General features: G+C 41.9%; 1 protein-coding gene across 1 annotated transcript; it reads left to right on the forward strand.

Moving 5' to 3' along the window:
• Window positions 1–10,558: 10,558 nt before the first annotated feature.
• On the forward strand, window positions 10,559–11,737 carry LOC109242395. Its single transcript, XM_019409260.1, has 2 exons — window positions 10,559–10,674; window positions 10,780–11,737. Exons 1-2 carry the CDS (start codon window positions 10,559–10,561, stop codon window positions 11,735–11,737), a joined length of 1,074 nt encoding a protein of 357 aa, XP_019264805.1.
• The last annotated feature ends 9,555 nt before the right edge of the window (window positions 11,738–21,292 follow it).

Raw genomic sequence — 21,292 nt, forward strand, 5'->3', positions numbered from 1 at the left:
CGGCAAAGGGCCAGGTGGATCGACGTCGCAGAGTAATCAGGCCCCGGTAATGCAAGGGCCGGTATAACCTAATGAGATGACTAAGGGTGAATTCGAGCCCGGCCTTATCCGCAAAGTACCTTATCATCAGCACTATCTTCCAAAAGGATGGGTGAGCCTGCGCCAAGGTAACCTAATACCTTTTACAAAACATGAGCATGACCCTATCGAGAAGTCCCAATGTAAAGGGGTACGTATATACGTTCAAAAACCCCTCGACATGGGCCATAATGCTCTCTTCCGGGGAAGGTACCTGCAACACCACCTTTTCTTCCCATACATAGTCTTTTCTGACTGCCTCGAGATGCTCCTCCCCTATTGAGGAGATAAACCTTGATACACGCTCCCGGTGGCCCAGAACATTAGGAGGTTTCTCTAATGTAAAGTCCCTCTTCGAGACAAAGCACCTCAATGTTAGCTCACCTGGCACCGGCGGTGTACCACCGACCGAGTGCGAAACTAGGAAAGAACCCTCTTCTCCTTGGTTAGCGAATGTGGGCACGGTAACCATGGCTATGGTAAAGCAAATAAAGGGGAAATAAAAGGCTTAGGCAAAAGCTATGAGGTAAAGGGAAATTGGCGCAAGAAAGGAGAACCCTATAAAGAAGATAGCCGCTCAATACAAATGTATCTTCAAATAAAGGGAAAACAGGTACATATATAGAGCAGGCGGCGACTATTCGCCTGACCTGGCGACCAACAGAATCTGACCATGTCAGTATCATTTTTTTTGGGAAGCGCACCGGTGGGGCCACCTCGGTCACTTCACAACCATGCCACATAAATGACACTGTCACACAAGCACTAGAAAATCATTAGACCCCGAGAATTTTCGCTATTGCAGGCATCGACCCTATAGAAACTATACGGCCCAATTTTGAGATGGTACCCGATCTCAAAGGCCTCGACTGCTCCAAGTATATGCCCCGAAGAGCCAACATCAGAATTCAAAGGCAAAAGCATTAAAATATGGAACGCGAAATACTTGAGGCAGAAAAATGGTTATATTTCCAAAAACACATTTACAACAGGAGAGCATTTACAAAGCCTTTCCCCTAAGAAAACCTTGCACAAAAAGGAAAAAAGACGACCTAAGTCTACTCTTCACCCCCATTGCCCTCGGAATCATCATCGGAACCCTCATCTGAAGTGGCCGAAAAAGCAGATTTTTCCTCTAAGGTTCGGGCTTCCTCGATCTCAACTGAGAGATCGGCGCCCTTATCACTCGCTTCCTCAAGAGCCTGCCTCCTCGCTTGCGCACGAGCGTAAGAAACGGACCGAGTCAGCTCCTGTTTGGCATTTTCTTATATCTCTTGAGCTCGTTCGTTCGCAGTAGTGGCATCTTTCTTATACGAGGATGCCTTTTCTTCTGCCGCAGACTTGGCCGACAATAGTGTGGCAACCTCCTCCTTGGCACTCTGAAGAAGGTCCCGGGTCGACGCCAGCTCCGTCCGCAGAAGGTCCATCTCCGAGGCCACGACCCCATTCTATCCCCTCAAATCGAGGACCTCTGCATCCTTGGCAACTGCTTCCTCTCGAAGCTGCTCCACGAGGGCATTTTTTTGCCTGACCTGCAAGGGAAAAGAAAGTTTGGTAAAACACCAAGTTACAAGGATAAAGGGCAAGTTCGCAAACACAGTATTACTTGCTCGACGATGATGTCTTTTTCTCGGCACATTCCTTCCAACCTCGCCCGGAGCCCACTCAGCTCCTCCTCCTTCCGGACAGAAGAGGTCTCCGACTCCTTTAACCCCGAGGTGAGATTCTCAACCTCCTTGCTACGGCATGAAAGCTCATTTTGGAGCTTAGAGAAGGCATGATCGTACATCTTCTTGGACTACAACACCACAGAAAAGATAGAAGGCCAAGCACAAAGACTTAGAAACACAAATGATATGCCAATAGTATCACTTGTCGATGAAGCCTCTGCGCCTCCTCGAGGGCAGCGTGAGCATCGAGATCGATATTATCATTGAAATCAGCAAGAAGGTCTTCAAGCACATTCCTCCCTCCGTAAAAAGGCCCCCGCACCAGCGGTATCCTGATCCAGAGCATCCCTGATCTCCCCGATGAGTATAAAGGGCCCAAATCAGTGCCACCCATGGCATTAAGCTCCCTAAGGGTCTCCTCTCGCTCCCGATAAGCTTTGGGTTTGGGTTCTCCGGACTCATCAGCAACGGGTTTCTCGATAGGGACTGTACCACGTCCGGTTAAGAACTCGGGGACCGTATCCGCACCCTCCTCGAAGGCCTCCACAACATGGGCTCGAGCCAAATCAATCATTCCCGATTCAGCGGCCTTGGCCCAGCCACCTACAGGGCATCTATGCCCGACCTCGTCCTTTGTACCAAAGGGTTCTCATCATCGTCGTCATTTTCATCCTCAGTACCGGGACTTGTCCCAGTAGCTGAAGTCAAGACCTTGGTATCAGCTCGAGGCCTGCGTGATTTGGGCTTCTTTGACATAGGAGATTCAGCAGTCGCCTCTTTCTTCCTCTTCTTACCCTTATCGGGCTTCGAGGTCTCTTCCTCGCCGACAGGAGGCGGTCTCATCAGCACTCCATCGCCAAGGCCTGCACAAGCATAATACTCAAAGCTTGTCAACACGGAGGGTACGCGAAAGAGATATTGAAACATGGTAGAGGTGGCAATAAAAGGCTTACCGTGATTCTTGGTCGGCCACCGCGTTTTAGCCAAGTCGGGCCAAGAACACTCGAGATAAGGGAATGAAGTATTCAGTTGCCTAATCCACCCCGCCAGGTCCTGGACCGCTTCGGGATACCAAACACTAGCTGCATAAATAAAGGGAAGATCATTTTTTGAGAAGAAGGTAAGAAGACAGTAAAGCATGTTCGAGGGAGAGGCACTTACGCTCCATATTCCACTTCTCCGAGAATGGCATCCTTTCGGCCGAGATGATGTCCGAGGTCCTCACTCGGACAAACCTGCTCATCCACCTCCGATCCTTGTTCTCGTCAATGCTCGAGAAAAACAGCCTCGCGGACCGAGGGTGAAGCTTGATCAGACCTCGAAAAAGACGAGGGCTATATAGTCTAATCAAGTGGTCAAGGGTGAAAGTCATACCCCCGACCTTGTTGGAAAAATAAAGGAGCATATAGACTATCCTCCAGAAAGATGGATAAGTTTGGCCAAGCGACACTTGATACTTATAACAGAAGTCGAGAATAACTGGATCTATCGCCGGGGAAGAAAGATCGAAAGAATCGACGGGACCCAAAGTGAATGGGTATGTATATACATGAAGAAAGCCAGCATTGTGGTCCGTTATGCTCTCATTAGAACTGCGAATCTCAACCAGCACTGTTCTCTCCCATTGACAATCTTCCCTCACTTTTTGTATATTAGTCACGATGCTAGTATACTGGGACACGTGTTCGCATCGTCCCGGCATAGATAAGGGTCTCTCGATAGAAAAATCATTCACAGTATCGAACTCGGTGGGGGTACACTGTTTAACGGTGGGGGCCACTTTGGGTTTGCCCTTGGATGTTCGAGACGAAGAGGCAACGCCCTCTTTTCGAGGTACTGGTTTAGAGGTTCTAGCCATAGTGGTGGAAAGGTCTTCCTGAGAGAAGAAGTGAGGAACCAAGAACGGAAGAAAGAAGAATGTGAATAGGGATGACCTTGGCTCTGAAAGTTTGAAGATGTTGTAAAAGTGTGAATCACTAAATGATTGAGGTATTTATAGAAGCCATATGGGCAGTGGAAAGGACGAACCAATAGCGGTTCATGGGCTTCTCAATAGTCGTGTTGTCAGCGACCCTTGCACGGCTTTTTGAGTTATAGCATTTAATGCTTGGATAGGCTGATGTCATGATAATAGTGCCTAAGAAGTAGGAGTTCAAAACCGTTTCCTATCATTTTATTCTAGGAAACACAGGGACTATCTGTATACTGTAAAAATCAGAGGGCTCGATTTTGTGATCATTAGGGCGCCTCATAGAGACCACCCCCGGAAGGTTCGAAGTCCAGCTTGGAGTTTGCCCCCGGGCATTCATAACGATCGACCTCGAGACAGTGCAAACTAGCGGCTACGATGCACTAGCGAGAAGTTCCCAAGGCAAATGATTAAAGCTGACCAAGTCTATCAGGCTAGTTCAAAACCCGTACCATGGCATTAAATGGTTGTACCGGCTCCATATCTTTGTAATAAATACATTTGTACTATGTTGGGATTCCCCCCCCCCCCCCCATCTATAAAGGCGACCCTTGTCATTTTGTAAAGACAATTTACACAATATACAACACACTACATTCAATACAAGAACAGTCTCTGCTCTCTAGCTTAAACACATTCTTTTGGTTTCATTATTTACATTTATTGCTTATATTCATTTTGTTCTATTAATTGTTCATCATTTATTGCTCATTATTGATCATAAAGAGTCGCCATCGCAGCTCTAATAACTGTTAATCCTTCATCGACTGCCCTTAGCCGGGCATCCGACTCGACCTCGAGGCCCCGTATACGCAAGCTCGAGGCCTCGATTTCCAGTCATTCGGTTTGGTTATTACATTGTCTACAAGCTATCATCTTACTTTCTAATCCTTCACTTAGCATCTATTGCCTAACAACTAGCATAAAAACAGATCATGTGTTTTTAGAACCACAAAATCAAATCTATTTGTTATTACCATTTTCAAGGTGAACAACAAACATGACATATAGTTCGCAAAAGCAAAAACTAGAACTTCGCAAAAGCGACAAGAATATCGCAAATGCGGAACGTCCCCTACCAAGGTGCCATCACAAATGAGATCGGATTGTTCGCAAATTTAAACTCCCCTGTTCCCAGCCCCCTTCGCAAAAGCAAGGAATATCTCACAAATGTCACAAATTCGACTAACCCCTCGCAAATGCGAGACCTGAACACCAGCAAAAAATCAGAACCTTCCTGAAAACATCTGGAATGCGTTTGAAACTCACCCCGAGCCCTCGAGGCTCCTCAACAAACATCCACACAGTTCTAGAGGCATAATACAAACTCGCTCATGCGATCAAAAACCCAATATAACATCTGGAACCATGATTCAGACACCAAAATACATGAAAATCACAATGAACTTCAAGAACTTCTAAAAACACAACCACGCGTCTGATTCCTTACAAACCAACTCGGAATGACACCAACTTTTGTAGACAAGTCACAAATGACAAAACGGTCATATTCTAAGTCCTGAAACCAAAATCTGAACCTGATAGCCATAAAGTAAAACCATGGTAAAACTTAGAAAAATTCTAAACCTTTGAATTATATAGGTGGGTTATCTCCTATGAGCAGGCTAGGGGTTGTGTAATTTCTGATAAAGTTTCTATGAAGAGTTATACTTTTTGTCCAATGGGGAGCGTGTACTACAATGCGGGCTTGTATCACATGGAAAGATGCAATGATTGTTATGAATTTGAGTGTGCATTTGGGACTGCTAATCCGGGATGTGTGATGATTAGTGCAACAAAATCTTGTGAGGAATTTGGTGGAGTAACAGTGTGAGATCATAGTAGCTAGAAGGACAAGGCAATGTGGGTTTTCGACATGTGATTGTAGTATAAGCTAAGTAGGGGAGTCTATTGTCTACGATTAGATCATGTGGTTATGCGCCTTTGCAGTTTTGGGTTATCGGTACGTTGGTGGATTAGTTATGACTAAGGGAAGAAAACATCAGGGCTAATTCGAGCAAGGGATTTGATGGATGTGTGCTACGTGTAACCTTATTGATATGCGAAGGTTGTTGAATGATTCAGATTTTGTACTTCGTATGGATGTGGTGTACAAGGGAAAGGATTTATTCTGTTGTTTCGTTGGAATTTTCATGTGCTAACGGAGCACTAGTTGTTTGGTTATATAATCGGGACAGGATTAGAGTGGGTGACTCTCAATGATGGTTCTAGTGGATTCGGGATTTAAGGTGTGGTGATTAGGGATTATCGGGTTCGGTATGTGGCTGAGGATTGGATTTTGCAGCAAACTGTGAAGGGTACTTGTATGATTCTATATTACCAGCGGGTCTGCGGTGCGGCGTTAAGGAAATGGGAGAAACAGCTTCAAGTTTGCAGAAGATCTAGTCAGCGCGAGTGTATCAGTTGGAGGTACTATTGAGTGCATGAGGAGGGTATGAAATGGCTTGTGGGTATTGAGACGATGCGATCTCAAAATATAGGTCACTCGAAATGAGTGTTGATTGAGGTCCGTTATGTTTTTGAATAGAGGTATTGATTTTGAAGGCAAGTCAATAGTAAATCGGAAGGAGCTGAGTTGGTTAGTAATGGGTTGAATCAGTATGGTTAACTAAATGATCGGTTCGTTCGGTGTAGTAAGGTTATACAGGTGTTCGTGGCTACACTTGCAGTCTTGACAGCCTCCATAATTTGGTGGTTTAATGAAATTCAATCCTGATGGTTTGGTTACATGCAAATGGGTCCTAAGGGGTTATGACGGTCTCGGCCACAACTTGAGGTTCCGTGTCTTTTGCAATTATGGGAAGTTGGTTGTGTGTTGAGATTCTTCTTCTGAAATGAGTTAAGTGAAAGGCTTCTAGCCGATGAAGTGGTTATTTTATTGGTGGTTCAGGAGCTATGATGAAAGTCTTGTACTCTCGCGTGCAGCATGATAGGTGCAGGGAGCGGTATAAAATTAGAAATTCAGGATCAAGGTTACAATCCAGTTTGACAGAAATTTCACGGGTTTGGAAGAGAGGGGGAGAAATTTTAGATGATTAGAGTGCAGGTCCTATTTTAGGGTCGCCTGGGAAGGGTATCTTGTGGAAGGGGCAATGTGTGTTGATTGTGGATTCAGGATTTGTATTGTAGAAATAGTACGGTTGGTGGCCATGGATGTGCAGACTGTGCTACCTGGTATGGAAGGTTGTGGGAGTATCTCCCATGGGATGATCATATAAGTATGGTGTGTGTCAATTATTTAAGGCGCGGATATTGAAATCAGGTACGAAAATTCTGGCACTGTCGCTGTTGGGGGAGTTTATGTCTGAGAGGGGTGCTATTTCTTTAGTTACGGACTATGGAAGTTGTATGGGATTGGACGATAGATCATATGTGACATGAATAGGGTCATTGTGGATCTTTGGAAGGTTATTGGCCCATTTTGGGATAATCGCAATCGGCTTGGGGTCCGTTGGTAGGCCTAATGTAAATGTATATTTCATACCAGATCAGATATGTTTATTCGGCATAGCATCGCTTATGGATGGGTCTTTGGGCATGGTGGATGATATTCATGACGTGTCTATTTTTGGTGATACTCTTTTTATGCTAGGTGGATAGTGAGACGATTTGATTATTCACACATGTGTTGTGTTCTGGTGTAGCTTGTGGTATTATACGAGCGAGATGGCTTTCGAGATGCAAGTCATTAATTGCACCTTAGTCGTGCTTGGCATTTTGTACGCATGCCGCTATCTGTCTCCCCAGGGTTGTGTTTATGCACTTGGCATGCATGTGGTCAATATTCGGGCATTTTGTTGGTATGAGTGTTTTGGCTCAATGGATATTTCCTTAATGATTGTTATGTGTGTATCAGGTGGCACGCCGCCACGGGTATGATGTTTAGATCGGGTTAAACGCCGCAACAGTGAGATTTTGGGTACGGTTCCTTTTACTTATTTAGCGTGCTTTGTTTCTTACCTTTGAAATAGGTTAATAGCATTTGTCTTTTGACTTGAATGTTATGCGGGTGATGTGTGGTAGAATTGCGGCACTTTTGATACTAATTACATAGGCTATAGCTCGTCTTTTAAAGCATTTTAAGTCAATTCTTATGTAGTTATGATGTTTTGCAGCAAACTAGACTTGAAGAACCAAGAACAAGGAAAAGATGACAAAAACCCATAAAAGAGCAGAAATGATGCAGGTTTGCGACCGCAAAATTAATGTGCGGGCCGCAAACCATCCGCAGAGTGAAGCAGATAAACCTAGTCTTTAGAATTGATTTTGCGGTCAATTTTTGCGGTCGCATAACGCTTCTGCGGACCGCATATTGATTGCAGAAGTGCAAAGAGAGTTTCTGCAAGAACAATTCTGCGGCATCAAATGAGATCGTGATATCAATGTGTGGACCGCATAATGGATCTACGATAGAAAACTGGGTAACGGGACATTCAATTATGCGATGAAATTGTATTTATGCGGGCTGCAAAAGTGTTCTACGGCTCATTCTGCGGTAGCAGTTGTGATCTGCAGGGGTATTTTTTGTCATATTTTGACTCCGACTTTTGGCCCATTATAATAATTAGGGTTTTTGTGGGGCATCTTGTCTAAAGAAGAGGCTACACTTAGAGCATTGAATACACCATTGTTTTAGAAGCTTTTGAAGAGAGAATCTTGTCATCTTTGTAAGCTTTATGACTTTATTTATTGCTTTGTTCTTGGATTCTAGTATGAGTAGCAAGTTTTAAATACTAAGGTTGTGGACCCTAAATGAGTGTAATGTTAAAGGGTGTTTACTATTGAATATATATATATATATATATAATGGTTGGTTGGTATTTATTCATTTCTCATGATTCATTTAATGTTGATGGTTGCAAACATTGACTAATCTTTACTTGGAAAAGTGGGTTAGGGTTTGGTAGAATTGAATAACAAAAACTCAAGGCTTTAAGCCTTGTTTAATAGAATCGCTTAGGAATAAGTGGGTTCTATTTGGCATAAATTGGTTGTTCTTGATTGCAAATCTTTTACATTTGGGAAAATCATAAAGAGAAAATACTACCTAACTATTGGGAAGCATTGGATATTCATTTAGGAATCATTTGCATATCAAAGGACCTTCCATTAGAAATATATCATATTAACACCGATAGCATTGTATTCCATTAATGGGGACACAACCTTGGTTTCATTAATCAAAATAATTACACTCTCATAACAAAATAGTTTTCTTGATAATTCACAATTACAACATTCTCTTTTTTTTTTAGTTAATTCAAAAAAGCTCAACTTGTTGTAAAAAAGTGCATGACAGTTATGTGGCGCATGATAACCATTGCTTTCGGCGCATGATAGCAAGGATTGCAATTGTGGCCGGAAACAATGGCTCGTCGCCGGAAAATTGTGCATGTCACTACTAACCAGACGGAGAAGCTAATTACTCCAGCTAATGGCATTCCTAAGGAATTAACACCTCTCACATTTGGAAATTTTCTACCTGAGAAATTTCAATCGATTGAGGAAATTCATGAAGCTAGTAGTTTTGAGGCTGATGTCCAACTACATCCGATTAAAATGGAGGAAACAATGAATTCACCGGTGAGACGATTACAATTTTCAGAGGCGAGCGGATCGGAGAAACCAACTCCCACTGTAGCTGATATTGTTCGAGGAAATCGAAGTTCATGGGTAAATCATTATCATTTGTCCCACCTACTGATTGAGATGGTAAGAAAATTGTCAAGTTATGTGTAGATGACTTGCAATCACAGGCAGATTACTGGAAAACTTCCCTAATTGGCTATATAATTGGAGAAAATCCTTATGAAAAAGCTATAGAAAACTTTGTGCTGAATATGTGGAATTTTGTTACTAAGCCTCAGATTCTGATTCATTCTGAGGGCTACTGTATTTTCAGATTCAATACTATTGCTGATAGGGATTAGGTTCTTCAAGCAGGGCCATATACGTACAGGAACAAACCTATGATACTAAAGCTATGGGAAATTGATTTTTCATTTAATAAGGATATTTTAAGCACAATTCCAGTTTGGGTGAGGTTTCCTGGACTGCCTGTGGGGTTTTGGTCAACTGAAGCCCTAAGCAAAATGGCTAGTGTAGTGGGGAAGCCCTTGTACACAGACAAGTACACTGCTCACTATGAGAAAATATCATATGCTAGAGTGCTTGTGGAGGTAGATGTTGCTTATCCTCTGCCAGAGCAGATAGAGATTGAATCTCCTTATGGCCCTATGATTCAAATGATTGAATATGACTGGAAGCCTGCATTCTGCAATGAGTGTTTGAAATTTGGGCATGATTCTATTGATTGCTGGTATAACACTAAGTGTGATGAAGAGCAGGAATCTAAGGAAGAGGGAAGACCAAGGAGACAGAGAAGAAGAGCAAAGAAGCAAGGAAAAACTGTTAAGCAAGCATGGCTTGTTAAAAAGGTTCAAGTGAAGACAGAACCTAATCCTCAGGAAAACTTAACAGTGCAAAAGGAGCATAATCATGTAAGTAATAGCATGGAAAAGGCCAGTGAAATCATAGAGAGTCCACAACAGCATGTTACTTTGACTCAAACATGTAATGGAACTAATCCAAGTGAAATAAACTGTAGCAATAGTGTGATGGATGATAATTTGGAAAAGGGCAAGGCAATTGCTGATATGATGGATGAAGGAAGAAGAGGACAACAGATAAACCCAGGGCCACCAGGCCCTCTAATGTTCAAATCACAATGATCATTGTCACTTGGAATGTTAGGGGGCTAAACCAAGCCCATAAGCAGAAAGAGGTAAAAATATTCCTAGCTACAAATAAAGTAGATGTTATGGGATGCATAGAAACCAGAGTTAAGGAGCATAAAGCAAAGAAAATTCAAGGAAAGATTGCAAAGGGATGGAATGTATGCTGCAACTATTCAAATGCTGTGAATGGGAGAATTTGGTTACTTTGGAAAGCTCATATTCAAGTTCAAATTATCCATATGACAGACCAATTCATCCAGTGTTGTATTGAAGATACTAACAGTTAGTTTAAAACTAATATTAGTATCATTTATGCTCAAAATGATGGGAATCAAAGGGAAAAGCTATGGAGAGATCTTAGAGGGCTAACTATACCAAGTCAGGAGGCTTGGCTTCTTAGTGGAGACTTTAATAATGTGCTTAGCTCTGAGCATACAATTGGTTCCCCTGTTACTGATGCTGAAATAAAGCGATTTAAGGATGTCATTGATGATTTACAACTCACCCCTCTTAGAGCTAAAGGGTGGCATTACACTTGGACAAATAAGCAAGGTTCTGATTCTAGGGTGTATAGCAAGATTGACTGGGCTTTGGGAAACTACCAGTGGATTCAGCAGTATGGGTATATAGAAGCTAATTTTTTGAACCCTTCAGTGTCTGATCATTCACCTATTCTAATCAAATGTGGTAGACAGCAGCTAATGCACCCAAAACCATTCAGATTGTACACAAACATCATGGAGCTTCCTCAATTTCAGAACATTATGCAACAAGTATGGAAACAGCACTATGAAGGAGCACCTATGCAGCAGATATGGAGTAAACTGAAGAACATGAAGGAACAACTAAAGGAGGTAAATGCATATATGGCTTCATACAAACAGAGACTTGAGCAGGCAAGAGAGAAATTGGATATTATACAAACTCAGATCAAGCAGAACCCTTTATCACAGTCCCTTTTTAATGAAGAGAAAATAACATTAGATGAAACTGAAAAGTGGAGCAATATGGAGGAGCAAGTAATGAGGCAGAAATCCAAGGCCTGCTGGATTGAATGTGGAGATGCTAACACAAAGTATTTCCATGCCCGGTGGAAGATTAGATCCAGTCATAATAGCATAACATCTATATATACAGATACAGGTTTGAAATTAAATGAGCCCAAATTAGTTGAGCAGGAGTTCATTAATGTCTTCCAGTCATTAATGGGAAACTGTGCTACTGAGATTCCATGTGCTAACACAGCTATTATAAGGGAATGATCTTGCCTAACTATATCACAACACAAAGCATTGATACGGGAAGTTACAATGGAGGAGATCATAGAAGCAATTAAGGAGATGCCTAAAGATAAAGCACCAGGAGTGGATGGGTTCCCTGTGGAATTCTTCACCAAGAACTGGGAACTAGTGAAAGAGGATATATATGCAGCTGTTAAGGATTTCTTCTCCAATAACAGATTGCCTCAAATGATAAATACAACAGCCATTGCTCTAGTCCCTAAAGTGAAAGTGCCAACAACAGTCAAAGATTATAAACCCATTGCATGTTGTACCACTCTATATAAGATCATCTCTAAAGTCATTACAAAAAGAATGAAAAGTGTGATGAGTGGATTGATTGGGCAGGCTCAGTCAGCTTTTATTGAAGGAAGAAGCATAGTTGATAATATACTTCTTAGCTATGAATTATTCAAAGGATATTCCAGAAAAGGAGTATCTCCTAGATGTGTACTGAAGGTGGATTTAAGGAAGGCCTATGATACTCTGGAGTGGAACTTTCTTAGACAGATGCTTATTGATCTTGGTTTTCCAGCTAAGTTTGTGCAGTGGATAATGACCTGTGTTACTACTGTATCATACTCCTTGGTTTTAAATGGTGGCTTAACAAAACCTTTCAAAGCCAAGAGAGGGATTAGGCAAGGAGACCCTATGTCTCCCTACCTATTTGTTATTGCCATGGAATATTTGAGTAGAGAACTGGGACAATTGCATAAGAATGGGGACTTTAATTTTCATCCTAAGTGCAGGAAGCTAAACAGCACACATGTATGCTTTGCTGATGACCTGCTAATGTACTGCAGGGCTGATCTTGAATCCATAAAGATTTTAAATGCTGCTTTTAACAGATTCTCAGTTGCTTCTGGCTACAAGCAAATGCTAGCAAATGTGCAATATATATGGCTGGAATAAATCAAGATGCTAGAGAAGAAATCCTTGGTGCTTTGGGATTTACTGAAGGCAAGCTCCCTTTCAAATATTTGGGGATTCCTTTAGACTCTAAAAAACTAGCTATCTATCAGTACCTGCCCTTGATTGAGAAGATAACAGCAAAGATTACATGCTGGTCTGCAAAACTCCTCTCTTATTCTGGTAGATGTCAACTGATCAAGGCAGTTATTTTTGGTATTCAGACCTATTGGGCTCAGGTGTTCATTATTCCAAAGAAGGTGATGAAAGCTACTGAAACTATCTGCAGAACATTTCTATGGACTGGAAGTGCAAGCACTTCAAAAAAGGCTCTAGTAGCTTGGGAAAGGGTGTGCAGGCCAATATCAGCTGGAGGTCTCAACATTCTGGACATCAAGATGTGGAACAAGGCAGCAGATATAAAGCACTTATGGGACTTAACGAGGAAAAAGGACTGTCTACGGATACGATGGGTGCACAGTTTCTACATAAAAAATAGAGACATTGAAACAATGAATACTCCCAAGACTGCATCTTGGGTAGTAAGGAAGATACTAGACAATAGAGATGCGATCATGGAGCACCAGCAAATGCAAGGGAATATGCAAACCAGGTTACAGGCAATATGCAAGGATGGGAAGTTCCAGATCAAACAAATTTCCTATATTCTGCAAAGTTGACTGGAAGAGTCTAATGCTACATACAAGTATACATCCAAGACATAGATTCACATTTTGGCTAGCAGCACAGCAGAGACTATCAACAGTAGACAGGTTATTGAAAATTGGTATACATGTTCCTACAGGGTGTGCATTCTGTGGGCATAGTCTAGAATCCTTTAACCACTTATTCTTTGAATGCTCAATCACAAAGAATCTGTGGTCTAGACTTTGCTTCTGGCTGGGACATAGGAGAAACAATTGTGATTGGAAAGATGAAATGGATTGGATATGCAAGAAAGCAAAAAGAAGGAAAGGGATAAATGCTATAACCAGTTGTGTTTTTGCAAGTACCATTGCACTGATCTGGAGGGAAAGGAACAAAATCGGATTTGAAAAAGGAAAATATGATGAGAACCAGATATGCAGGGAGATTGTATTGCACATTCACATCAGAGGTAGGAAATACAACAAGTGGAGAGGAGCACTACAGCATTTGGATAGGATCCCATAAAGACTGAAATGAAGAATTGTAATAGGTAGTGTTTAAAAAAAGACAGTGTCTGTAACTAGTGACATAGGCATTTAGACACTTAGTTTGGATAGGAAAATGTGATGTATATAGAGTAGTAGTAAGTCAAAACTACTACTGTATTTAAAATTTTAAATCTGTTTTTGAGTATCAATACAATATAATTTTAACTCAAAAAAGAAAAAAAAAACATTCTCTTTTTAAGCTAACGGAGTAGAATTACGACTTAGGTCAAGTTTCACACTACTCAAGTAACCTTTATACACCCATTCCCTGTGGGATTCGACCCCAACCTTTGGATTATTACGTTTGACACTGACCGCCTTACACTATTTATTAAGGTGTAATTTGAGCATATCAAATTTTGGCGCCGTTGCCGGGGAATACGGTTTTGAAATTACTAATTAGTGTGTGCTTTACTTTAAATCTTCTTCTATTCCATCTCACTTTGCTTGCTTTGCTTGGTGTCACTAGGTAAACATGGGCGAGCCAGAAGAAGAAAATATTTTTGCGGATATAGATGAGTATATTGAGGATACAAATGCCATTGTCCTTCCAAGAGTTGATGCTGCTACCTTCAAGGTGGAACACAGTCTAATCTTAATGCTCAAAGCAGAGGGGTTTTCCCGAAATTCCACGGATGATGATCCGACACAACATCTCAAAAAATTTTAGGGTGTGTGAAATGCACAAGCAGAATCATGTCTGAGATGATGCCCTAAGGTCGAGGGTGTTCAAGTACTCTCTAACTAGAGAGGCAAGGCAATGGATCAAAAATCTACCGCCTAGTTCCATTCATACTTGGCCCGAACTTGTCCGATCTTTCCTAGCAAAGTGGTTTCCGCAGAGCAAGAAGTCCGAGCTCCGGGATAAAATTTTCTTTTTCAAACAATTACCGAAAGAGTATCTACATGAGGCATGGGATTGATTCAAGCTATATTTAGTGAGGTCGCCCAATCATGGTTTTCCAAATAATATCTTGTTGGAAAAGTTTTACATGGGCTTGGTTCCTATGAATCGATCCATAGCGAAAAATGCAGCTGATGGATCCTTTATGGATAAAACATTTTTAAGGGTCACACAAATCCTTGACAAGATGGAAGAACATAACCAAGCTTGGCACTCACAAGACACCACGGGTGGAATTGCATATGGTACTCCTTCATTGACCAACATGCTTAAGGAGAACCAAGAAAGAGATCAAGTGATTGCCGGGCTTGCCACCAATATCAACGTGTTGACGAAGATGTTCACTGAAAGTCAAACAAAAAAGGTGAATGTGGTGGAAGATGTTCAACCTATGTCAAATGATGATTACGAGGAAGCAAAATATGTCAACAACTCTCAAGAAGATTATCAAAGGAAACCCTACCAAGGTTCAGGACAACAAAACCAATGGAGACCTAACCCGCAAGGGCAAGGCAACCAACAGTGGTGAAATGACCAAGGTAGTTCAAATCAAGGAAATTGGAGTAACAACAACAATAATTTTTCAAATTGGAGTTCCAACCCCTATGTTCCACTAAAGGGGAAATATTCAAACTCTCCACATTGGAAAGAAAATTCTTCGAGTGAGTCCAACTTGGTAAACATGCTTGAACGAGTATTGAAAAATCAAGATAGATCCGACACTTCAATGAAGAACATGACCAAGCTTGTGGGCTCTCATACCGCATCTATTCAAAAGTTGGAGATGCAAATGAGAGATCTCTCAAGAGAGCAAAATCCGAAGCAAAAAGGCACACTCCCAAGTGACACAATTGCAAACCCAAAAGGTAGTGGGAGTGGCCCAACTCCTCATTGAATGGCAATCACAACTTGAAGTGGGAAACTACTCCAAGGAGAGAATGAACAAGTGGTTGAAAAGGAAGATTCTGAACAAGAAGTCGAGGCACAATTTGAGGTGCCAATTGTTGTTGAATTCGAAAGACTCCCGAAGAAGGTGAGAACTCAAGAAGTGAACCATATAGAGGTTAAGGAAAAGGTGATAGAGGCACCAAAAACTCTAGCACCAATTCCTAGGCCTCCGCCTCCTTTCCCTCAAAGACTTGCTATGAGGGTTGATGATAGCAAACTCGAAAAGTTCTATGACATTCTCAAGCAATTATCGGCAAACATTCCATTTGTGGAAGCATTTCAAGAAATGTTGGGTTTTCCTAAGTACTTGAAGGACTTAATCACTAAAAAGAGAACCACCAAGAATGAAGTGGTGAATGTGACTCACCGGTTTAGTTCCATCATTGCAACAACCACAGTCCAAAAGAAAGAGGACCTGGGAGCTTTCACCATTCCATGCACTATTGGTTGCGCAATTTTGCACGAGCCCTTTGAGATAATGGGGATAGCATCAACTTAATGCCTCTTGATATTTACAAGCAATCGGGGTTAGGTATGCCTAGGCCTAGAAGTATGAGGTTGAATGACCGACCGTTCAGTAAAGAGACCGGTGGGAATTGTTGATGATGTTCTTGTGAAAGTGGGGAAGTTCCTCCTCCCTGCCGACTTTGTTATCATCGATTGTGTTGTTGATAAAGAAATCCCTATCATCTTGGGAAGACCATTCCTTGCTACCGGAAGAGCACTCATGGATTTAGAACGAAATGAGATCAAGTTTCGAGTTAATGACGAAGAGGTTACCTTTCAAGCGAGTAAGGGTATGACATTGCCGCATGCATACGAAAGTATCTCAGTCATTGATGTTGTTGATGATGTAGAGGATGCATTCGAGGTAAAGATAGAAGAAGAATGCTTTGATGAGGCATTGGTGGCTATTTTGGTAAATTTTGATGGTGAAGACATAAGGATACATGGAATCGGTAAATGCATTGGAAGGGCTTGGGTCCTACACTTATGCACCAAAGAAACTTTCTCTTGACTTAGAGAATAGAGTCACTCCTCCTGCTAAGCCTTCAATTATCGAGCTGCCACAACTTGAGCTCAAGCCACTTCCACCGCACTTAAGGTATAAATTTCTTGGCTCTAATGAAACTCTACCTGTAATCGTTTCTTCTTTGTTGAGTGATATGCAGGTTGAACACTTGTTGAATATCTTGAGGGAGCACAGGCAAGCCATTGGATGGACAATAGCAGACATTCGAGGGATTCCCTCTGGGATTTGTGAGCACAAAATATAATTGGAGCAAGAGAGCAAACCTAGCGTGGAGCATCAAAAAAGGTTAAACCCTTCCATGCAAGAGGTGGTGAAGAAAGAAATCATAAAATGGTTAGATGTCGGGGTTGTCTACCCCATTGTCGATAGCCCTTGAGTGAGTCCGGTGCAATGTGTGCCAAAGAAAGAAGGCATGACCTTGATTCAAAACGACAAAAACGAGCTCATCCCAATGAGGACGATGATCGGGTCAAGAGTTTGTATGGACTATGGGAAGCTCAATAGTGCTACTTGCAAAGACCATTTCCCTATGCCTTTTATTAATCTAATGCTTGATCGGCTAGCGGGAAGGTAATTTTATTGCTTCTTGGATGGTTACTCTAGATACAACCAAATCAACATCGCCTTAGAAGATCAAGAGACGACAACATTCACGTGCCCGTATGGGACTTTTGCTTTTAGCTGGATGCCATTTGGGCTATGCAATGCTCCGACTACCTTTCAACGATGCATGATGTCAATCATCTCGGACATGGTGGAGGATTTCTTAGAGGTGTTCATGGATTACTTTTCTGTATCCTTTGAGCATTTCCTTGATAACCTTAGGCAAGTGCTAAAAAGATGTAAGGAAACAAACCTTGTGCTCAATTTGGGGAAAATGTCACTTTATGGTGGACGAGGGTATTGTTCTGGGCCACAAAATTTCCAAACAAGGAATAGAGGTTGATCGGGCAAAGATCGAGATCATTTCCAAGCTTCCTCATCCCACTTCGGTAAAAGGTGTTCGAAACTTTTTGGGGCATACCGGTTCTTATAGGCGATTTATCAAAGACTTCTCAATAATTGCAAGTCCCATGTGCAAGCTCCTTGAAAAGGATGCGAAGATGAGAAATGCCTCAAAGCTTTTGAGGAATTGAAAGCAATGCTCACCACGGCACCTATTATTGTCACACCTGATTGGTCTCTTCCATTTGAACTCATCTATGACGCCAATGGTGTAGCCATTGGAGCGGTACTTGGTCAACGGCATAACAAGGTTCTTCATCTTGTCTACTATGCAAGCAAGACACTCAATGGCGCGCACATGAATTACACTCTGACGGAGCAAGAACTGCTTGCTATTGTCTATGCTTTTGAAAAATTCCGAGCCTATTTGTTGGGTTCCAAAGTGATAGTCTACGCCGATCATGCTACTCTCTACTACCTTATGGCGAAGAAGGATGTTAAACCAAGATTGATTAGGTGGGTTCTTTTGTTACAAGAGTTTGACTCTGAAGTCAAAGATTGGAAAGGAATAGAGAATCAAGTTGCGGATCACTTATCTAGGCTTGAAGAGGCAGGGAGACCAAAAGAAGATCTTGAAATTAATGATGCCTTCCCAGATGAACACATATTGGGATTGTCTAGTGCCTTCACTCCTTGGTATGCCGACATCGCTAACTTCTTGGTTAGTGACCTTATACCCGACGAATTGGAAGCTTATCAAAAGACGAAGTTCTTGCGGGGGTGTGGCAATATTATTTGGAGGAACCCTTTCTGTTCCGGATTTGAGCTAACAACATCATTCAGTGTTGTGTTCCGGAAGATGAGGTAATGCAAATTCTCAAAGCATGTCATGATTCCCCAGTTGGGGGCCATCATGGTGGAAATTGTACTGCGGCAAAAGTGTTTGAATGTGGCTATTATTGGTCGTCGATCTACCAAGATACAAACCAAATGGTCAAGGCATGTGATCAATGTCAAATACAAGGGTCAATTTCTAGAAGACATGAGATTCCTATGAACTTGTGATGGAGGTCGAGATCATTGATGTGTGGGGGATAAATTTTATGGGTCCCTTCGTAAGCTCTTACGACATGACATATATCTTGGTAGCAGTAGATTATGTCTCCAAATTGGTCGAGGAAATTGCCTTGCCTAACAATGAGGCAAGGAGTGTAATCGCTTTCTTGAAGAAAAACATATTTACGCGGTTTGGAACCCCAAGGGCCATCCTTAGTGATGGTGGTTCTCACTTTTGCAACAAAGCATTGTCGGGCTGCTCGAAAAATATGGAGATAAGCACAAGGTGGCCACCCCTTACCATCCTCAGTCGAGCGGTCAAGCTAAAGTTTCCAACAGGGAAATCAAGAACATCCTAGCAAAAACTGTTAATGCAAACAAGACCGACTGGTCAAAGAAGCTAGATGATGCATTGTGGGCATATCGTACAACATTCAAGACTCCCATTGGCACCTCACCGTACCGGTTTGTTTTTAGTAAGGCATGTCACTTGCTAGTGGAGCTTGAACACAAAGCTATGTGGGCATTGAAAAAGCTAAATCTTGATTGGGTCGAAGCTGCTAATCTAAGGATGACACAACTCAACGAGATGGAAGAGTTTCGTTTTCATGCCTATGAGAATGCAGCTATGTACAAGGAAAGAATGAAGTTTGTTCATGACAAGAAGATCTTGAAGCGAGAATTTAAATCCGGTGACTTGGTCTTGCTCTTCCACTCAAGATTAAAATTATTTCCGGGCAAACTCAAATCCAAATGGTTTGGCCCGTTCAAAATTGTGAATGTGTCTTCCTATGGTGCCATTGAATTGAAATCCGTGGCCGGGACTCAAACCTTCAAAGTAAATGGCCAAAGGGTCAAGCATTACCTCAGAACCAGTGGAGAAAGGCACTTGGTATTACAAACTGCACTCAAAGATGGTCCTACACCAACCCCCACCAATGATTAGCCAAAATAAGTGCAACACCGTCGTGCTGCGACATTAAATCAAGCGCTTCTTGGGAGGCAACCCATGTGTGGTAAAACTTTTTGGTTAGATTTTAATTTCGGCAAGTTTAATTGTAAGTGTTGAGCAGTTTGCCATGTGTGTTAGAATGCAGGTGACCCAAAATACAATGAAACATGATGTAAGGGTAGAGGAAAATGAAAGAAAGCAAGACCTGTGTTCTGCGGCCGCATAATGAATTTGCGGACCGCATAATGGTCGCAGACACAAGCAAAAAAATGCAATCTGGGCCTTCAAAAATGTGGTGAAAATGTGCTTTCTGCGGCCCGCATAACAATTATGCAACCGCAGAACCTATCGCAAAGTTGGTTTGTATCACTCGGTCACTAACCCATCGCATAACACATATGCGGTCGCATAATGTGTTATGCGATACACTACCTCACCGCGAACCTCTCAGGTATTTAGCCCCAACTCCCTCAATCATTTTCATCATTCTTTGGCACTCCCACACACACGGGCACACCGCACAACACAAAAGAAAAGATAAAAACGACCAAAACATTGAAACAACAACAACAGCAACAACAACAAAATCAAAAAGGAATTGAAAAGGAAGGGCTTACCTTGCTCATCCGTCAGACCAACATCGTTCATCCTCTTGATATCTGGTATGTTTACTTCCACCCTTTTTCTTGCTTAATCAGTTGAAAAATGCCAAGTGCTCTAATTTCCATCCTCTTTTCCCCCAACTTCTTGCTATGGGTAATCAATCGTGAGTGATTTTACTGAAAATATAGGTTGGGGGCTACTGTGGGTAAATCGATGTTTGGGGATTTGAATTGGAAAGTGGGAATAAAGAAAAGGGGTTGGAAAGTTGTAGCATTTTGCTTAGATTTTGTCATGCTAAGTGTGCAATGACTGAGTGTTCCCGTACTTTACTATTAGGATGAGTCGTAGTAATCTATATGAGCTTGAAGGGATTAAGACCATTCATGAGATTATAGAGAATTTGTGAATATGTTATTGTAAGAACCCGTAAGTTTAACAAACTTGATATCGTTATGTACATTTGATATGGTATTTTGAGTGGAACATTTTTATAAAAAAGTTTGAAAAATATGAATTTATATAGTTATTAATATTACTACTTTTGAATATGCTTTAAATTATACACATAATTGTAAGGCCCCATAAAATTTTACCTAGAAACCCGGAATTTCGTGATGCCAAGTTAGGCTTATGTGAAGCTTGCCGCAGTACGGACTTTTTGGGTCGAAGAATACACTAAGTTGTGGATTAAAAATTTTGGCTAAAGAAGGTGATTCTGCGGTCAGGTTTGCGACTGCAGAACCATTATGCGGGCCGCATATCGGCCGCAAAGAGAAGCAGAAAACTTTTGGAAATTTGAAGGTCAATTGTGCGGTCCATTATGCGATCGCATATCAGTTATGGGGACCGCACTTCTATCATTGAATTTGAATGAAAAATGTGGAAGGGAGATTCTGCGGCCCATTCTGCGATCGCAGAACTAGTATGCGGACCGCAGATCAACCGCAGACTAGTTCAGTTTCTGAGTGTCACTTTTTGCGGCCATTTTGCA

The sequence above is a fragment of the Nicotiana attenuata genome, unplaced genomic scaffold (assembly GCF_001879085.1).
Source record: "Nicotiana attenuata strain UT unplaced genomic scaffold, NIATTr2, whole genome shotgun sequence".
Classification (NCBI taxonomy): domain Eukaryota; kingdom Viridiplantae; phylum Streptophyta; class Magnoliopsida; order Solanales; family Solanaceae; genus Nicotiana; species Nicotiana attenuata.

What these genes read in the sequence shown, in the direction of transcription:
- LOC109242395 (XM_019409260.1), top strand. Translation starts at nt 10,559, where the DNA reads ATGGGATGCATAGAAACCAGAGTTAAGGAGCATAAAGCAAAGAAAATT. An exon ending in GCTGTGAATGGGAGAATTTG is followed by an intron (nt 10,675 to 10,779) that starts GTTACTTTGGAA and finishes AACTAATATTAG; the next exon opens with TATCATTTATGCTCAAAATG.